General features: G+C 29.9%; 2 protein-coding genes across 7 annotated transcripts in view; both read right to left on the minus strand.

The window, feature by feature from the left end:
• LOC143059674 (uncharacterized) overlaps positions 1 to 23,450 on the minus strand; it is a 211,218-nt gene that overhangs the window by 111,563 nt on the left and 76,205 nt on the right. The window lies entirely within an intron of this gene.
• LOC143059487 (fibroblast growth factor receptor 2-like) overlaps positions 12,040 to 23,450 on the minus strand; it is a 46,417-nt gene continuing 35,006 nt past the window's right edge. For all 5 annotated transcript variants that reach the window (XM_076232994.1, XM_076232991.1, XM_076232992.1 and 2 more), the window contains 4 exons: positions 23,152 to 23,315; positions 19,364 to 19,476; positions 15,165 to 15,275; positions 12,040 to 13,893 (listed from right to left, as the gene is read on the minus strand). In XM_076232994.1, coding sequence (XP_076089109.1) covers positions 13,748 to 13,893; positions 15,165 to 15,275; positions 19,364 to 19,476; positions 23,152 to 23,315 — 534 coding nt within the window. In that variant the 3' untranslated portion in view covers positions 12,040 to 13,747. The remainder of the gene's footprint in view (positions 13,894 to 15,164; positions 15,276 to 19,363; positions 19,477 to 23,151; positions 23,316 to 23,450) is intronic.

The following is a 23,450-nucleotide window of genomic DNA, read 5'->3' on the forward strand; positions in this document are numbered from 1 at the left end:
AGACCATCTAACATCATAGTACTATCTTTCTACACAATAAAAACCAATTATACCAAGCATGTTTCATTAGATAGACCATCTAACATAATAGTACTATCTTTCTAAAAAATAAAAACCAATTATACCAAGCATGTTTCATTAGATAGACCATCTAACATCATAGTACTATCTTTCTACACAATAAAAACCAATTATACCAAGCATGTTTCATTAGATAGACCATCTAACATCATAGTACTATCTTTCTACACACTAAAAACCAATTATACCAAGCATGTTTCATTAGATAGACCATCTAACATTATAGTACTATCTTGCTACACAATAAAAACCAATTATACCAAGCATGTTTCATTAGATAGACCATCTTACATCACAGTACTATCTTATGTCGCAATAAAAACCAATTATACCAAGCATGTTTCATTAGATAGACCATATAACATCATAGTACTATCTTTCTACACAATAAAAACAAATTATACCAAGCATGTTTCATTAGATAGACCATCTAACATCAAAGTACTATCTTTCTACACAATAAAAAACAATTAAACCAAGCATTTTAAAAAAAAATAGACCATCTAACATCATAGTATTATCTTTCTACACAATAAAAACCAATTATACCAAGTATGTTTCATTAGATAGACCATCCAACATCATAGTACTATCTTTTTAAACAATAAAAACAAATTATACAAAGCATGTTTGATTAGATAGACCATCTAACATCATAGTACTATCTTTCTACACAATAAAAACCAATTACACCAAGCATGTTTCATAAGATAGACCATCTAACATCATAGGACTATCTTTCTACACAATAAAAACCAATTATACCAAGCATATTTCATAAGATAGACCATCTAACATCATAGTACTATCTTTCTACACAATAAAAACCAATTATACCAAGCATGTTTCATTAGATAGACCATCTAACATCATAGTACTATCTTTTTACAAAATAAAAACCAATTATACCAAGCATGTTTCATTAGATACACCATCTAACATCATAGTAGTATCTTATGTCGCAATAAAAACCAATTATACCAAGCATGTTTCATTAGATAGACCATCTAACATTATAGTACTATCTTTCTACAAAATAAAAACCAATTATACCAAGCATGTTTCATTAGATAGACCATCTAACATCATATTACTATCTTTCTACACAATAAAAACCAATTATACCAAGCATGTTTCATTAGTGAGACCATCTAACATTATAGTACTATCTTTCTACAAAATAAAAACCAATTATACCAAGCATGTTTCATTAGATAGACCATCTAACATCATAGAACTATCTTTCTACACAATAAAAACCAATTATACCAAGCATGTTTCATTAAATAGACCATCTAACATCATAGTACTATCTTTCTACGCAATAAAAACCAATTATACCAAGCATGTTTCATTAAATAGACCATCTACCATCATAGTACTATCTTTCTACACAATAAAAACCAATAATACTAAGCATGTTTCATTAGATAGACAATCTAACATCATAGTACTATCTTATGTCGCAATAAAAACCAATTATACCAAGCATGTTTCATTAGATAGGCCATCTAACATCATAGTACTATCTTTCTACAAAATAAAAACCAATTATACCAAGCATGTTTCATTAGATAGACCATCTAACATCATAATTCTATCTTTCTACACAATAAAAACCAATTATACCAAGCATGTTTCATTAGATGGACCATCTAACATCATAGTACTATCTTTCTACACAATAAAAACCAATTATACCAAGCATGTTTCATTAGATAGACCATCTAACATCATAGTACTATCTTTCTACACAATAAAAACCAATTATACCAAGCATGTTTCATTAGATAGACCATCTAACATCATAGTACTATCTTTCTACACAATAAAAACCAATTATACCAAGCATGTTTCATTAGATAGACCATCTAACATTATAGTACTATCTTGCTACACAATAAAAACCAATTATACCAAGTATGTTTCATTAGATAGACCATCTTACATCATAGTACTATCTTATGTCGCAATAAAAACCAATTATACCAAGCATGTTTCATTAGATAGACCATATAACTTCATAGTACTATCTTTTTACACAATAAAAACCAATTATACCAAGCATGTTTCATTAGATAGACCATCTAACATCATAGTACTATCTTTCTACACAATAAAAACCAATTATACCAATCAAGTTTCATTAGATAGACCATCTAACATCATAGTACTATCTTTCTACACAATAAAAACCAATTATACAAAGGATGTTTCGATAGATAGACCATCTAACATCATAGTACTATCTTTCTACACAATAAAAACAAATTATACCAAGCATGTTTCATTAGATAGACCATCTAACATCATAGTACTATCTTTCTACACAATAAAAAACAATTATACCAAGCATTTTAAAAAAAATAGACCATATAACATCATAGTACTATCTTTCTACACAATAAAAACCAATTATACCAAGCATGTTTCATTAGATAGACCATCTAACATCATAGTACTATCTTTCTACACAATAAAAACCAATTATACCAAGCATGTTTCATTAGATAGACCATCTAACATCATAGTACTATCTTTCTACACAATAAAAACCAATTATACCAAGCATGTTTCATTAGATAGACCATCTAACATTATAGTACTATCTTGTTACACAATAAAAACCAATTATACCAAGCATGTTTCATTAGATAGACCATCTTACATCATAGTACTATCTTATGTCGCAATAAAAACCAATTATACCAAGCATGTTTCATTAGATAGACCATATAACATCATAGTACTATCTTTCTACACAATAAAAACAAATTATACCAAGCATGTTTCATTAGATAGACCATCTAACATCATAGTACTATCTTTCTACACAATAAAAAACAATTATACCAAGCATTTTAAAAAAAATAGACCATCTAACATCATAGTATTATCTTTCTACACAATAAAAACCAATTATACCAAGTATGTTTCATTAGATAGACCATCTAACATCATAGTACTATCTTTTTACACAATAAAAATAAATTATACAAAGCATGTTTAATTAGATAGACCATCTAACATCATAGTACTATCTTTCTACACAATAAAAACCAATTATACCAAGCATGTTTCAAACGATAGACCATCTAACATCATAGTACTATCTTTCTACACAATAAAAACAAATTATACCAAGCATGTTTGATTAGATAGACCATCTAACATCATAGTACTATCTTTCTACACAATAAAAACCAATTATACCAAGCATGTTTCATAAGATAGACCATCTAACATCATAGTACTATCTTTCTACACAATAAAAACCAATTATACCAAGCATATTTCATTAGATAGACCATCTAACATCATAGTACTATCTTTCTACACAATAAAAACCAATTATACCAAGCATGTTTCATTAGATAGACCATCTAACATCATAGTACTATCTTTTTACAAAATAAAAACCAATTATACCAAGCATGTTTCATTAGATAGACCATCTAACATCATAGTAGTATATTATGTCGCAATAAAAACCAATTATACCAAGCATGTTTCATTAGATAGACCATCTAACATCATAGTACTATCTTTCTACAAAATAAAAACCAATTATACCAAGCATGTTTCATTAGATAGACCATTTAACATCATATTACTATCTTTCTACACAATAAAAACCAATTATACCAAGCATGTTTCATTACTGAGACCATCTAACATCATAGTACTATCTTTCTACACAATAAAAACCAATTATACCAAGCATGTTTCATTAGATAGACCATCTAACATCATAGTACTATCTTTCTACACAATAATAACCAATTATACCAAGCATGTTTCATTAGATACACCATCTAACATCATAGTACTATCTTTCTACAAAATAAAAACCAATTATACCAAGCATGTTTCATTAAATAGACCATCTAACATCATAGTACTATCTTTCTACACAATAAAAACCAATTATACCAAGCATGTTTCATTACATAGACCATCTAACATAATAGTACTATCTTTCTAAAAAATAAAAACCAATTATACCAAGCATGTTTCATTAGATAGACCATCTAACATCATAGTACTATCTTTCTACACAATAAAAACCAATTATACCAAGCATGTTACATTAGATAGACCATCTAACATCATAGTACTATCTTTCTACACAATAAAAACCAATTATACCAAGCATGTTTCATTAGATAGACCATCTAACATTATAGTACTATCTTGCTACACAATAAAAACCAATTATACCAAGCATGTTTCATTAGATAGACCATCTTACATCATAGTACTATCTTATGTCGCAATAAAAACCAATTATACCAAGCATGTTTCATTAGATAGACCATATAACATCATAGTACTATCTTTCTACACAATAAAAACAAATTATACCAAGCATGTTTCATTAGATAGACCATCTAACATCATAGTACTATCTTTCTACACAATAAAAACCAATTATACCAAGCATTTTAAAAAAAATAGACCATATAACATCATAGTATTATCTTTGTACACAATAAAAACCAATTATACCAAGCATGTTTCATTAGATAGACCATCTAACATTATAGTACTATCCTGCTACACAATAAAAACCAATTATACCAAGCATGTTTCATTAGATAGACCATCTAACATCATAGTACTATCTATTTACACAATAAAAACAAATTATACAAAGCATGTTTAATTAGATAGACCATCTAACATCATAGTACTATCTTTCTACACAATAAAAACCAATTATACCAATCATGTTTCATTAGATAGACCATCTAACATCATAGTACTATCTTTCTACACAATAAAAACCAATTATACCAAGCATGTTTCATTAGATAGACCATATAACATCATAGTACTATCTTTTTACACAATAAAAACCAATTATACCAAGCATGTTTCATTAAATAGACCATCTAACATCATAGTACTATCTTTCTACACAATAAAAACCAATTATACAAAGGATGTTTCAATAGATAGACCATCTAACATCATAGTACTATCTTTCTACACAATAAAAACAAATTATACCAAGCATGTTTCATTAGATAGACCATCTAACATCATAGTACTATCTTTCTACACAATAAAAAACAATTATACCAAGCATTTTTAAAAAAAATAGACCATATAACATCATAGTACTATCTTTCTACACAATAAAAACCAATTATACCAAGCATGTTTCAAACGATAGACCATCTAACATCATAGTACTATCTTTCTACACAATAAAAACAAATTATACCAAGCATGTTTGATTAGATAGACCATCTAACATCATAGTACTATCTTTCTACACAATAAAAACCAATTATACCAAGCATGTTTCATAAGATAGACCATCTAACATCATAGTACTATCTTTCTACACAATAAAAACCAATTATACCAAGCATATTTCATTAGATAGACCATCTAACATCATAGTACTATCTTTCTACATAATAAAAACCAATTATACCAAGCATGTTTCATTAGATAGACTATCTAACATCATAGTACTATCTTTTTACAAAATAAAAACCAATTATACCAAGCATGTTTCATTAGATAGACCATCTAACATCATAGTAGTATATTATGTCGCAATAAAAACCAATTATACCAAGCATGTTTCATTAGATAGACCATCTAACATCATAGTACTATCTTTCTACAAAATAAAAACCAATTATACCAAGCATGTTTCATTAGATAGACCATTTAACATCATATTACTATCTTTCTACACAATAAAAACCAATTATACCAAGCATGTTTCATTACTGAGACCATCTAACATCATAGTACTATCTTTCTACACAATAAAAACCAATTATACCAAGCATGTTTCATTAGATAGACCATCTAACATCATAGTACTATCTTTCTACACAATAATAACCAATTATACCAAGCATGTTTCATTAGATACACCATCTAACATCATAGTACTATCTTTCTACAAAATAAAAACCAATTATACCAAGCATGTTTCATTAAATAGACCATCTAACATCATAGTACTATCTTTCTACACAATAAAAACCAATTATACCAAGCATGTTTCATTACATAGACCATCTAACATAATAGTACTATCTTTCTAAAAAATAAAAACCAATTATACCAAGCATGTTTCATTAGATAGACCATCTAACATCATAGTACTATCTTTCTACACAATAAAAACCAATTATACCAAGCATGTTACATTAGATAGACCATCTAACATCATAGTACTATCTTTCTACACAATAAAAACCAATTATACCAAGCATGTTTCATTAGATAGACCATCTAACATTATAGTACTATCTTGCTACACAATAAAAACCAATTATACCAAGCATGTTTCATTAGATAGACCATCTTACATCATAGTACTATCTTATGTCGCAATAAAAACCAATTATACCAAGCATGTTTCATTAGATAGACCATATAACATCATAGTACTATCTTTCTACACAATAAAAACCAATTATACCAAGCATTTTAAAAAAAATAGACCATATAACATCATAGTATTATCTTTGTACACAATAAAAACCAATTATACCAAGCATGTTTCATTAGATAGACCATCTAACATTATAGTACTATCTTGCTACACAATAAAAACCAATTATACCAAGCATGTTTCATTAGATAGACCATCTAACATCATAGTACTATCTATTTACACAATAAAAACAAATTATACAAAGCATGTTTAATTAGATAGACCATCTAACATCATAGTACTATCTTTCTACACAATAAAAACCAATTATACCAATCATGTTTCATTAGATAGACCATCTAACATCATAGTACTATCTTTCTACACAATAAAAACCAATTATACCAAGCATATTTCATTAGATAGACCATATAACATTATAGTACTATCTTTTTACACAATAAAAACCAATTATACCAAGCATGTTTCATTAAATAGACCATCTAACATCATAGTACTATCTTTCTACACAATAAAAACCAATTATACAAAGGATGTTTCAATAGATAGACCATCTAACATCATAGTACTATCTTTCTACACAATAAAAACAAATTATACCATGCATGTTTCATTAGATAGACCATCTAACATCATAGTACTATCTTTCTACACAATAAAAAACAATTATACCAAGCATTTTTAAAAAAAATAGACCATATAACATCATAGTACTATCTTTCTACACAATAAAAACCAATTATACCAAGCATGTTTCATAAGTTAGACCATCTAACATCATAGTACTATCTTTCTACACAATAAAAACCAATTATACCAAGCATATTTCATTAGATAGACCATCTAACATCATAGTACTATCTTTCTACACAATAAAAACCAATTATACCAAGCATGTTTCATTAGATAGACCATCTAACATCATAGTACTATCTTTTTACAAAATAAAAACCAATTATACCAAGCATGTTTCATTAGATAGACCATCTAACATCATAGTAGTATCTTATGTCGCAATAAAAACCAATTATACCAAGCATGTTTCATTAGATAGACCATCTAACATCATAGTACTATCTTTCTACAAAATAAAAACCAATTATACCAAGCATGTTTCATTAGATATACCATTTAACATCATATTACTATCTTTCTACACAATAAAAAACAATTATACCAAGCATGTTTCATTAGTGAGACCATCTAACATCATAGTACTATCTTTCTACACAATAAAAACCAATTATACCAAGCATGTTTCATTAGATAGACCATCTAACATCATAGTACTATCTTTCTACACAATAATAACCAATTATACCAAGCATGTTTCATTAAATACACCATCTAACATCATAGTACTATCTTTCTACAAAATAAAAACCAATTATACCAAGCATGTTTCATTAAATAGACCATCTAACATCATAGTACTATCTTTCTACACAATAAAAACCAATTATACCAAGCATGTTTCATTAGATAGACCATCTAACATAATAGTACTATCTTTCTACACAATAAAAACAAATTATACCAAGCATGTTTCATTAGATAGACCATCTAACATCAAAGTACTATCTTTCTACACAATAATAACCAATTATATCAAGCATGTTACATGAGATAGGCCATCTAACATCATAGTACTATCTTTGTACACAATAAAAACCAATTATACCAATCATGTTTCATTAGATAGACCATCTAACATCATAGTACTATCTTTCTACACAATAAAAACCAATTATACCAAGCATGTTTCATTAGATAGACCATCTAACATCATAGTACTATCTTTTTACACAATAAAAACCAATTATACCAAGCATGTTTCATTAAATAGACCATCTGACATCATAGTACTATCTTTCTACACAAAAAAAACCAATTATACCAAGCATGTTTCATTAGATAGACCATCTAACATCATAGTACTATCTTTCTACACAATAAAAACCAATTATACCAAGCATGTTTCATTAGATAAACCATCTAACATCATAGTACTATCTTTCTACACAATAAAAACCAATTATACCAAGCATGTTTCATTAGATAGACCATCTAACATCATAGTACTATCTTATGTCGCAATAAAAACCAATTATACCAAGCATGTTTCATTAAATAGACCATCTAACATCATAGTACTATCTTTCTACAAACTAAAAACCAATTATACCAAGCATGTTTCATTAGATAGACCATCTAACATCATAGTACGTTCTTTCTACACAATGAAAACCAATTATACCAATCATGTTTTATTAGATAGACCATCTAACATCATAGTACTATCTTTCTACACAATAAAAACCAATTATACCAAGCATGTTTCATTAGATACACCATCTAACATCATAGTACTATCTTTCTACAAAATAAAAACCAATTATACCAAGCATGTTTCATTAAATAGACCATCTAACATCATAGTACTATCTTTCTACACAATAAAAACCAATTATACCAAGCATGTTTCATTAGATAGACCATCTAACATAATAGTACTATCTTTCTACACAATAAAAACCAATTATACCAAGCATGTTTCATTAGATAGACCATCTAACATCATAGTACTATCTTTCTACACAATAATAACCAATTATACCAAGCATGTTACATGAGATAGGCCATCTAACATCATAGTACTATCTTTCTACACAATAAAAACCAATTATACCAAGCATGTTTCAAAAGATAACCAACTAATATCATAGTACTATCTTTCTACACAATAAAAACCAATTATACCAAGCATGTTTCATTAGATAGACAATCTAACATCATAGTACTATCTTTCTACACAATAAAAACCAATTATACCAAGCATGTTTCATTAGATAGACCATCTAACATCATAGCACTATCTTTCTCCACAATAAAAACCAATTATACCAAGCATGTTTCAAAAGATAGACCATCTAACATAATAGTACTATCTTTCTACACAATAAAAACCAATTATACCAAGCATGTTTCAAAAGATAGACCAACTAACAAATTCAGTAATTTTTTCATTTGTAAAGGGGCATAACTCTAGAAAAGTAATAGTAACACCATCAAAATTTGAATTTCATCTGTATTTTGTTGCAATAAGAATTGTGTATAAGTTTTATAACGTTAGGTTGAGGGAAACTTAAGTTTAAGAAAGAAAACGACGAAAAATTCAGCAATTTTTCAATATGTTAACAAGCATACATTTATTTTTGGCATTGCACAAGTCATGTCTTCTTTGACTGTTCATGACGTTGAAATACTAAATCTCTGGGATCTGTTTTAGTTGATTTTAGTCTCTGATGCATGATTTTTTTTTAATTAATTGTTTTTGGCTTTTCAGTAACTAAGAGTACTCTCAAATCGTACTTTCTTGTTTATTTGACCTGTTGATACTATTTGTAATGCTCTTTAGTTATTTAATGTTTACTTATTCAGGGATGTAACTGGTCTATATACCAGTTTTGATAAGTGTTTGATAGTACTATACATTTTCTCTAGAAAGGTTAAAGTTATGCCACTAAAATTCAAACTTGATCCGTGTTTTGCGTAATAAGCATTGTGTATAAGTTTCAAACATTTGGTCGAGTCAAACTATAAGATCCATAGCTAAGGCTGCGGCATAAAAATGTTGGTTATCCCCATTATTATTCAATCTATTGATAACTTACGTTACTATCCTTATAAATCTATCTATAATCAGCTTGCATGTTAAATAGTCTAGAGCTGTTCCATTGAATTCGTCTTCTTTTTCTGTTTCTTGAGGAAGTTAAATCAACCTGTTCAGTCACTATAAAGTGTTACAATTCATATTTAGACGCAACACATAAATAGTGACCAAAAAGGTACCGCAATCTCAGGATGAACGCTTAAATAAAAAAAAAATATGAACACACCTCTTATGTCTCACCCCGCAACATTCTGTATGTATGTTTCTATCCCTAGTCAGGAGTCGGTCATTCAGTGGTTGTCCTTTGTTTATGTGTTACATATTTGTTTTTGATAGATTGGACTGTTAGATCTCTCGTTTGAATTGTTTTACAATGTCATTTCGGGGCTTTTTATAGCTGACTATACGGTATGGGCTTTGCTAATTGTTGATGGCCATACTGTGCCCTATAGTTGTTAACTTCTGTGTCATTTGATCTCTTGTGGAGAGTAGTCTCATTGGCAATCATACCACATCTTCTCTTTGACATAAAATATTTTAACCTTCGTTCTAAAAAACACATGTCCAAAACTGGAATATGATTTGATTGCGTTAAAGATCTGAACACAGACAGAAACACTAACATGACTAAATCCATATATTTTTGTTCAAGCATAATTGATTTGAAGTCATACTCTCCTCGTACATACTTGAATTTAACACGAGATGGATTGTATGAATAAATGATATCATTATTTTGAAACTTTCGGATGCACAATTAAATTTCCTAATGGTGCACATGCGCAGAAGCGTAACCAATTTGATTAAGATTAACCCGAATAATCCAGTTGTTTCATTCGGATTATTCCAATTATTAATGTATCAAAGGCAATTATAACAACAATCAGTGAGAATTATTATTGTGACCTATTAATGCTCCAAAACAAGCCATTAACTTTTAATTATTTTCATGTGTTTTCGTGAATTTCGAGAATTTATACCATTTAAATATCTGAAAAGGTTTATTTAACTTAAATACCCATAATATTAATATTTTAGTATTATGCGTCCTTGATAAAAGTAAGGAGAACGAACCCAGGGCCTTACTGCTGATTAATGTTGATGTTTGAGTTCTTTTATATACGTTATAATATGAATATACCCAATAATCTAGAAAACTTGCAATAAAAACATAATCAACCTAGTTGTTTTATACTCATCTAAAATAGATATTTTTCAAAGGTCTTTTTTATTTTTTTACCGTACACCTTTTACATTTATTGACATTATAATAAAAATCATAAAAATTTATGAATTACAATTAATATATATCTTTATTTTTATTTCTTATATACATGATAAATATATTTTTTATTGGGGCCGGATCGATTTTACATATGGGATGGATCGACGTTGGGCCGGATCGACTTGGGCCGGATCTACGTGGGGCCAGATCGACCCAAAAGCTTATTCTTGCTGTGACACTTTCCTGTCGCAGAAAGGGATCAAGGCAAGAAATAAAATAGCCTTTCATGACTTCACCAAAATAACATATTTTATATTTTTCCAGCACCAGCAATAATTTTATCCCTCTATACAGGTATAAACACCATATAGAGGGTTTGTTCCCAACCGGATAAATAAAACTTAGATATGATGTCTTCTCCTTGTACATTTTTTGTACTTAGCTACAAAAGGACAGCAGGAGTCTACATGCCAGTTTGTAGAATTTGAAGCGTTTTACGTTTTTGTGGTTTTATCATAAAGTATTGACCCTTTGACTGCCATGGCATTGAAAAACGTTTTACCTTTGACTGCTAAGAATCGGCCTGGCTTCGAACTTTATCAAACAGCGCCATGGCAACCCTAACAACAATTGATAACGTCACGCTATTCTGCATGGTACCTGTATATGATTGCTCGTGTGATGACACCACAGTATGTCTGCTTCGTTCATTTATCACTCTCAAGTGTCGAATGTTTTTACTGTATTTGTGTTTTTTTTTATATTTGATCAGTCTTTTAATTGGTGTTAATTGCAATTTATTAGTATTTGTAAAAACTGATAGCCTCATTGACTTTAATGGTATTCAGAAAATCTGTGCCACATGGCCAATATTTTGGCCTTAAAGTTATTTCTCAAAAATGCCACGGCCCATTTTAAATCGTTTGTGTTGTATGAAATAAACCATAATTAGTTATGGTGACAACACCAGTGTTTAGTTTAAAATATTTAACGGTTTTACTTCGATTGACATCAGAAGAAGTGTGACGTCTTTTGCATCACTTTTAAATTCACGACAGGCTCCCGTTCTAGAACAAACTCTATGTGTAATATGCTTTATTAAACTCAAATGTTCGGATTTGTGTATCAAATTCCATTGTCAAACTTTTGAAGAAGAAAATAAAAACAATAAAAAAACTTCGGGCTTTGGAAAAGTTTTCTGATTTTGTTCTACATGCCTTTAGTTTGTATAATATCAAACATCGTCACAGCAAATAGGTATTTCGTCAATTTCGGTAAATGATAGAGCGAGAATATAAATTTATTTGTGAAAATTGCCACTGTGTGAAATTAAGTTCCTACAATTACAGACAGGCAAATTTTCTTTGTCTTGTTTTACTTTTTAGTTGATGATAAAATTGAAAATGGAAATGGGGAATATGTCAAAGAGACAAGAACCCGACCAAATATGTTAAAGGATGGCTTCTTAAAGTCAAGTGGCAAATAAATATGCATATATTAAGGACGTGAACATGCCACTTCTTCATTTACCAAGACCTAATTCTGATTTTTTGAAAAGAACATTTAAATATTCTGGTCTTATTACCTGGAATAATTTACCAAATAATATTAAAGAAATAGATAATTTAGATACATTTATGACCAACTGTTCAAACTATTTTCTAACTGAACAGAATAAAGATGCATGAAACTAATGTATTTCTTTTTCTTCTTCTACTGAATGCATATGTGCTTATTTAACTGTATTATGTATTTTATATTGTATGTATTTTTGTACGTTTTTTATTTGTATTGATAGTTTTTGAAGATTAACATGTAATTGTTAAATGTTTTACCTTCGTTAAATAAAGAATTTTATTATTATTATGTAAACAATCGCCATATTGCTTTGTGACGTATTGGAATTTCCACAACAATATATATATTTTCGAATAACAGCCACTTTAACTCGCTTTGTAACTACGATGTACACCTTATCTACTAATATATATAAATAACGTCACATAATCTGTATATCTGTGTGGACCTAATCTACCATGTACCTATCTGATCATGTGACATGAATATTAATACACAAATTCTTGTTCAAATGTATAATTCCATAATATTTAAATAAACACAATTTCTTTTATGGTTGTGAAAATATTGAAGTTTCAAATATTAAACTCATGCAACACACATTATTTACATTTACCACAATTGATATTCTTTACAAAACAAAATCGAATAATACTGCATTCTTTTATACTAAATAAAATATCTGATATATAGATTCACTTACGTTTGCATGCAGTTTATTCACATTCGAGAGATATTTTCCTTTTCGTGTTTCAACACATCATCTCATTGTCAACTCATTGTCAACATTGATGTAAACAATCGCCATATTGCTTTGTAACGTATTGGAATTTCCACAATAATATATATATATATTTCGATTCACAGCCACTTTAACTCGCTTTGTAACTAGGATGTACACCTTATCTGCCAATATATTTAAATGACGTCACATAATCTGTATATCTGTGTGCACCTTATCTACTATCGTGCCTATCTTATCACGTGACATGAATATTAATACACAAATTCTTGTTCAGATGTTAGATTCCATAATATTTAAATAAACACAATTTCTTTTATGGTTGTGAAAATATTGAAATTTCAAATATTAAATTCATGCAACACACATTATTTATATTTACCACAATTGATATTCTTTATAAAACAAAATCGAATAATACTGCATTCTTTTATACTAAATAAAATATCTGATATATAGATTCACTTACGTTTGCATGCAGTTTATTCACATTCGAGAGATATTTTCCTTTTCGTGTTTCAACACATCATCTCATTGTCAACTTCATTGTCAACATTGATGTATACAATCGCCATATTGCTTTGTGACGTATTGGAATTTCCACAATAATATATATATATATTTCGATTCACAACCACTTTAACTCGCTTTGTAACTACGATGTACACCTTATCTACCAATATATTTAAATGACGTCACATAATCTGTATATCTGTGTGCATCTTATCTACTATATGTATGATAACTTTTTAATTTACAGTAATTTTTGGGCCGAAAAAGGGCCTTATTGCTCCTACTCCTTTGATTGGTTAAGTTCCAATGATGGTTATTTTCTTGTATGCAATCAAATGTTATGTTAAATTTTTTCTATAGTACTGGACAGGATAAAACTTTACTCATGCCAAGTATATCTTTATTTGTAACAAAGATAAATTCTGCACATTTTTTCTAAAAGTGCAAATTTAACAAAGACTATGGGCGAGTTGTTGTCGCTTTGACACATTCCCCATTTCCTTTTTCAATTTTAATAGGGAAAAATCAATGGTGGTATTACACCTAGAGCAAATCTGACATGTGTGGGTAATCTTCTTTCTATGAAACTACTGAGACACATTTAACCATACTTGACCATAATAATTAATATGTTTTTTCTTTAAAAAATGTATCAGATGACCCCACCTTCCAACCCTCATGGCCCACATGAATAAAAATGGAACATAGGGGTAAAATGCAGATTTTTGTATATATCTCTGAAACTAAACCATTTGGAGCAAATCAGACAGGGGGCAGTTGATGGTTTTCTCAGAGCATGGGTCCTGTGTAATTTCGAGGAGAAGATTTTTTAAAAGTTAACGGACATTTAATATGGACGACAGACAACAAGTGCTGCCCATTGGACCAAGATCGTTTTTAACCCTTAAAGTACACCACTTACCATTTTGTGTACAACATCCCAGGAAATTAATAATATTTTCATGGCATCCTATTAATTTCATCACTTCCATTTCTTGCATTAAATCTGTCAATTCTCTATCGGTTGCATCCTCTAAAATATTTAAATAATATTGACAATTATTAATGGATAAAACCATTGGTCACATTCAAAGAATACTGTGGATTCATTCATTTTCATGGATTGCTTAAAACTTGCATAATCGTGGATATTTGATTTTGTAATTTTTCCAATCTCTGTATTCAAAGCCTATTCAAAATATGTTATTCAATGAACATTTGAATTCAATGTTCACCTGTACCCACGAAAATTGGTATCAAACTAATGTTAATGAATCAAAAGTAATTTGTCCCAACCCAGGACTATATGTCCCCATTCAAAAACATTGATCAGGAACCCTCCCCTTGCAGTGGCATAGCTTGCATGTATGCTCAGATGCTCAAGCATCCACATCATTTTGACAAAACAAAAATAAAAAAAAACAGCAGTTTAACTCGGAAGTATCAAAATGTAACAAGGCTGAGGATATGAGGATAACATCCAGTCATTTTCGAAGCAGTATGCCTGGTCTTTCATTTAGGATAATTTAGTTTGATACATGAATCGCAGAATAGTGTTTCAAGTTAACTTTTCTTCGTATAAATAGTCTATGTCATCAGCTAAGGCAAGCGGAGAGGACTGATACGCAGACCCGTGGACATGTTTCATCTGAAATTGAACCTAGTGGAGGGATGGCTTCTCATTTGACTATAGTAACTAACAACTAAAACACCATATCCTGATATCGTTTCTTGTGACATTGTAAACGACGTGATAAAACAAATCAATTTGTAATAGATCGTGATAAGTCCTAGGCTTATGAATTCCCGTTTCTATTTAGGTTCAAATACTAATTTTATTTTTATTGAGTAAAGAACAAAGATCCAATATTCCCCGCCATGCACATAACATGTCATATTTTATCTATCAAAGGCCAAGGAACAAGGGAATAACTAAAAAAAACTTTTATTTCGTTTTCTTTTTTATTTTTAATATCTAAAAAGAAATAAAAGCTTCACAGCAAATGAAATGAGATTTCCATTACAATTTATATTTCAAAGGGACATTACTAGTTAAAAATATTTGATTACGAATTATTTTCAAAATTGTCAAAGACATTGCTTATGATATGAGTTTCACTTAATCTGACATGAATTACACACATGAGAGTGCTAACAATACCGGACGATCGGACGCCCGGTATTTTTATGTCTCCTGCATGCGTTTAGCTCAGTAATAAAAAATCAAAGGTTGTAGAATCAAATTCCTGGAAAGAGAAGTCACTTCAGTTCCTATACTCAGAAGTTCCTAAATTATACAGAAGTGCCGCTGTAATGGAGTCCGTTTAAACGGTTTTTGATATGTCAAATAGAAGACTGGGGGGGAAACTTTACATCAAATATTTATGAATTGAATGATGGTAGTTTCAAGAAAACAATAAAATTTGGTTAAAAATATAAATATATGAATTGGTGGGTATTTTGAATTTAAACAAAAATCTAACTAGTGTCGGATTCTGGGGGAGTACATGTGCTTAAATAAAAAATATTTTCTGCACAAAAAGGTCCAAAACATTTTTCGGCTCGCTCAACTCGGCAAAACATCCACATCATTTCAACCCTGGCTACGCCACTGCCTTGGATCCCCAATAGAACAAGCAGAGCTTGCATTGCTCACAAGTTTGTTTTTTTGCTTAAATCTTTCATCAATGACTGTTTTTGCTTTTCAATTTATATTTAATAATAAGAGGCTTACAAATGCCAATACAATGTTCATTGTATCTGTCATATTTTCATTAAAAGCAAATAAATGCATTTTACCCATTTGTTCCATTTTAACCATAGTGTCTTTGTTTCTTGAAGTACAAGGAAATAAAATACAAATTTATACTAAATTCATTTGCGAAGATTTATATAGTTAAAAAAAAAATAAAACAACTTGTGTAATTTTCCTTAAAGGTCAATAACTCCGTAACGGGTCAATTGACAATTTTTGTCATAAAAAACATTTTTGAAGATGTTACTTTGCTGAACATTTTTTGCTGTTTACAGTTTATCTTTATCTTTAGTTAATTTCATACAAAAACTAAAAAAATCCTTAAAATAACCAATTTAGTGGCAGGAACCCAACAATGGCAGCCATGTTTGTCGATGGATCAAAACTTTGGATACAATTTATAAGCAAGATACCAGATAATTAAGGAAATTTTTTTTGTTAAAAGTTTGAAATCTTTGGCCCAGTAGTTTCAGAGAAGGTTTTTTGAAATAGTTAACAACAGATGATGATGGACGCCAAGTCATTAGTGATAACATAAGCTCAAATGGTTATAGCTAACAAGAATGTGTCCCCAGTACATGAATAGCCCATCCACACTATCATTTTCTATGTTCAGTGGACCTTGAAAATGGGGGAAAATTTCTAGTTTGGCATAAAAATTACAAAGATTATAAAATAGAAAACATGAGCCCTAAGTTTCAAGTTGATTGGACTTCAACTTCATCAAAAACTACCTCTACCAAAAACTTTAACCAATCCTTTAACCTGAAGCGGGACAGACAGACGGAAGGACAAACGGACGGAAGAACGAACCAATGGATGGACAGATGAACAAATGGACGGACAAAAGAACGAATGAATGGACGCACAGAACAGAAAACATAATGCACAAAAATGGGGCATAATAAATGGGACATTAAAATGGGTTTTAATCGATCCTACAAACTATCCATGTTTATGTAATAAGGAGTACTGTCTTTTGGTATGTATAACGAACACATTTACATTTATACCCTGTGTGTTATACATGACTACAAATATTTTCTTAGTTTTTTTTCAGGTCCAAAATTGGACCAAGAAATTTCCAATTGAAGTGAAAAGTAAGGATTTTTTTTGCTCAAACCTTGATTGTTTTTTATGTGTTATAATATTAATATTCTTGATTTGTCATGTTTTATTCAAATAAAATACATTTTATATCTTTGTAAATTTGTCAATATGTTTTGCAATCCGGAAATTTGCCAATTGTCTTAATATTGAAGACACAATAAAGCTTTTGTTATTGGTTAAATCAGCCTAGAGTTGTGTTCCTTGTTGTCATAACTTATTGTTTTGTATGTGAAGAGTTGAAGAAAAGTGTATGAAAATTGAATAAACAACACTCATTTTGAAAAGATAAACCATATAATATATCAGGTGATCACAAGTCATGTTGGTCAGTCATGTGACATAATATTGTAAAGTGATGATTTATTCTATGAGAAGTTTATTTTTATAAATACGTTTTTACTTTGTAACTTTTCAACTTTTAAACAACTGTTTAAAACCTTTCAAGAAATTATGATTGAAAACATGATTATCACATAATTGTAACCTGAACAAATTTAATTAGGAACAAGGTCAACCTGTCACTGATTTGTTTTGACATTCATTAGACCTGGGGTTGAAGTCATAAAACTTTGCTCAGTGCTCGGAGCACAAAAATCTTGCTCAAAACATAAAATCCAGCATTTTGATTGGTTTTTATTTGTTTAAGTACAAAAAACTGACTCAAATATTTATTACTTCAAGGCCTGTTGATTGAGGTGGGATTGAGGTGGGATAATCCAGATTAACAGCTAGAATCATCAAACAAAAAATAAAAGTATTGAGATTTTAACAATTCATTACAGCACTAATGACATTAATTGATTTGTAATTATTTTATTGTTTGAATCAGAACATTAATTGGATATTTATAATCTTGTCCTTTATACTCAAACAATTCATCCTTTTAACTGTGATTTTCAAAAAATTATCAAAGTTCAAAGCCCATAATTATAGCAAAAATGAGCCAAGCGGAACAAAACTGAAACTTAACAATTCCTAGTTGTGGAATTAGGGAATGACAGAATGATGGAATGACGGAATGACAGAATTACGGAATGACCGAATTACGGACATGGATAAAACTATATGGCACCGACATCTTTGTTGCGGGCCATAACAATGCAAATTTTTCAATAAAGATAAAAAAGATGGAAAAAATTCAATTCTTATTTCCCAAAATTTTATGCTTGTCTAATAAAAAAAGAAAACCTAAGCATAAATCCAGTTTTCATTAATACTATTTGATTTTTGATCTAAAATATATAAGTAAATTTTACCCTTCAACATCTTGACTGCTATGGCAGTTGTTGGAGCTTTATTTAAACCAACAGTTTCTGCTTTAAAAACTTTACCAAATGCTCCTTCCCCAAGAGGTTCACCAAGTGATAACCTATAACAATAAATAAATTACTTCATCTCATATTCATTTAGATATTGAGATACTGATTGATGTAACCATATATATATAACTAAATAAAATTCTAATAGTTGTACACATTTTCTTAGATATAAGAAGATATGGTATGAGTGCCAATGAGACAACTCTCCATCCAAATGACAATTTATAAAAGTAAACCATTATATGTCAATGTACGGCCTTAACACAGAGCCTTGGCTCACACTGAACAACAAGCTATAAAGGGCCCCAAAATTACTAGAGTAAAACCATTCAAACGGGAAAACCAACGTTCTAATCTATATAAAACCAGAGGCTCTAAAGAGCCTGTGTCGCTCACTTTTGTCTATGTGAATATTCAAGGACATGACAAAATTGTGTTTTGGTGATAACTAAGCTTTATGAAAAATGGTTAAATATTGACTATAAAGGGCAATAACTCCTAAAGGGGTCAACTGACCATTTCGGTTATGTTGACTTATTTGTAAAACTTACTTTGCTGAACATTATTGCTGTTTAGTTTATCTCTATCTATTATAATCATGATAATATTCAAGATAATAACCAAAAACAGCAAAATTCAGGGGTAGCAACCCAACAAAAGGTTGTCCGATTCATCTAAAATTTTTAGGGCAGATAGATCTTGACCTGATAAACAATTTCACTCTATGTCAGATTTGTTCTAAATGCTTTGGTTTTTGAGTTATAAGCCAAAAGCTGCATTTTACCCCTATGTTCTATATTTAGCCCTGGCGGCCATCTTGGTTGGTTGGCCGGGTCACTGGACACAATTTTTAAACTAGATACCCTAATAATGTTTTGGCCATGTTTGGTTAAATTTGGCCCAGTAGTTTCAGAGGAGAAGATTTTTATAAAAGTTAACGACGATGGATGACGGACGCCAAGTGATGAGAAAAGCTCACTTGGACCTTCGGGCCAGGTGAGCTAAAAACAAGAAACGAGAAACACATATAAATTATATAAACAAACTACAACTACTGTACATCAGATTCCTGACTAAGAACATGTGCAAACATTTGCAGTGATGGATTAAATGTTTTAATGGGTTAAACCATTTATTACTAATGATTTACAATTTTCAGTGTTTTTGAACAATTTTGTACCGAGACACATGTTTTTTTTTATCTAGGTAATGTGAGAATGTTATATTTGCTCTTTTAAAAAATTACCAGAAAATCAAGTTTCTCACATTGTATTGCATGATCAGACCTCTACAATAACATTTTTTTCAACTTGTTTAGGAGGACTTTGCATTATAAGTTGATTCAAGGAACAAAAGAAATTTAAAACAATAGAACAGAAGTTAGTTTTATATCTTTTGAAATATTTTTCAAAAATTATGAGTCAAGAAAAACTGAAACTAGTCATGTCACAGAACTTAGGATCTACTTTTTAACAATGCCAAGTCAAATCAGACTTGCATATGAGGCACCGTCTGATAGGCATGTCAATGTAAATTCATTAGATTTGTATCTTGTTTTTATTTAAAAGTCGAATTTTTTGTCAGCTTTTTCCAGTTTTATCCATTTCATAAAGTAAGTACAGAGTGAGTCATGGATGATATTACGACACTCATTCCAATTTATAATTGACTGGGGAAGATAATTAGGTCCTTTACTGAGGAATGATTTTAACTCTCTGTCTTGAAATATGTTAAGATCTCCTGTTATAACATGGGAAATTGGTCCATAAATGTATTTGGAATTACTGCAATTACATGAAGTAGGTGTATTTTCACTGATATTAAAATCTTTACACAATTGGCTATAATTTAACACAAATTTCCATGTAGATTTCTTGTAAATATAACAAAAAGTAAAATCACAAAAATACTGAACTCAGAGGAAAATCAATTCGGAAAGTCCATAATCACATGGCAAAATCAAATAACAAAACGCATCAAAAACGAATGGACAAGAACTGTCATATTCCTGACTTGGTACAGGCATTTTCAAATGTAGAAAATGGTGGATTGAACCTGGTTTTATAGCTAGCTAAACCTCTCACTAAAAATAAGAGGGAGCTCAGTATTATCAAAATATCCAGGAATTTGTTCTTTAACAGAATGGTTGTTAAAAATACCAGCAATATTTACAAAATCAAAACCTTTATTGACATACTTTATTTTAATAAAATGTTTTTTATGATCTTCAGGACGATCAATTTTAGGAAACATTTTAGAATAACAATATGCCATTATAATTTGAACAATTTCGTACTTAGGACTGCTATATGAAATTGTGTTGCAATCCTCTAAAATTTTATTTAACTTATTAATCGGTAATGAACAGAGCTTTGTTAACAGATAATGTCTGCTGTTGTTTTTTGAAATAGAAATTAGGTCCGAAATATTGGTGTGATTGGTCCGAAATTTTCTTTGATTGTGATTTTTTCTACGACCATGAGAATGTTTTTTTTTCGAACAGTTTTAGAAACAATATCCAAAATGTTAACAGAATCGGTTCTTGATATTTTTTAATCTAATTTAATTCAATTATTTTCCGTGATTGTACAAACTTTGAATGAGATTCACCAGGCTGCTTATTTACTTCTTCCAAAGGTTGAACTGCTAAATATTTGATAAGATGACTGTGCTTCTTAAGGTGTTGATAAATGATACTTTTGAATTTATTGGGTTATTTTCTTGAGTGCGTTTAGATAAATATCGACCAGTTTAACCTACGTACTGAATACCGCATCCTGGTTTGTTTCATGTGAGTAAATAAATAAGACTGTTTGTTTTTCAAGTTATATCAGTTTCAAATTTTAAAGAAAATGAGCGACCATTAAGTGTGGACCTTACCGTATTGTTGGTGGAAAGACAGGGACATGTTACTCATTTTTTGGCATGACACTTATCGATAGAAGGGTAACCACGATTTTTATTTTTAAAAATGTTAGCGATGGTAGTATTTTTAGATAGGCGATTTTGAAGATTGAGACGTGTAATTACCCTTTGAACGAGTTAAGTATTTAATATTTTTCCATTTCTAAGCTTCCTATTTGTTTTTTGTTTGTGAATTATATTAGAAAGGAGCAAAGACTGGTGTCCAGAATATGAACCAGCATACAATGAATTAAGTTATGAAAAAATGATAAATCTGTTCAGCTAAAGATGTCAAACGCTATCTGTATTAATTACCCAAAAAAGATAGGGTATATCAGGGTAGCGACTGACATCTGACTAAATATTCTCGCTCGGACACACACTCCATAATCTAGTATATTATAAGAGCATATAAACCTGTTAAATTAAATTAATATTGATATAGCTTTTACTTGTCTGACCTTTTTATCCTCCAGTACAAGACAATCAGACAAGTGTTATTGTTGAGCCCTAATGATTCCAGTATATATATGAGAAAATGTTAAACCTTGGAAAAAAAGAGTTTTTGGAAAAACTTCTTGTTATATTTCATACTACAGTGGTTACAATATCTATTGAATTCATCTGAAAATTGATACAACCAATCAAATATCAGGTCATTATACAGCTTTTAACCAAAGAAACAATCTGGATGTCAGAAACAGTGAGCAATGCTATTTGTGGGTCGACAGATATAAGTTAAAATGTTGTCATGAGTCAATATATATGTCTTTACAGTATGATAACTTTCATGGAATGGTCAATGTTATGCTTTAACTTACTGTTCCCGTCTAAATTCCCAGTGTTTGTCCAGAGGGAGATCATACTCTGACATCATGGTCAAATCAGATGACAAGCGTCTTCTTGGACCAGGTTCAATTCTGATTGTGGGTAAAACAAATGGTTGTGTACCATCATAAGATTTGTATGGATGGTAATTCTCATTCTGGAATTGATGCAAAACATTCTGATATGAAATTAAAATGTATACCTGTTTCAAATTTGTGTGCAAATCCATGTCATTTTTTTAATTATCATGATTTTGTAATAGAAATAAACATCATAAAAGTTTGAAGAGCAC

Source organism: Mytilus galloprovincialis, chromosome 14, assembly GCF_965363235.1.
Source record: "Mytilus galloprovincialis chromosome 14, xbMytGall1.hap1.1, whole genome shotgun sequence".
Taxonomy (NCBI): Eukaryota; Metazoa; Mollusca; class Bivalvia; order Mytilida; family Mytilidae; genus Mytilus; species Mytilus galloprovincialis.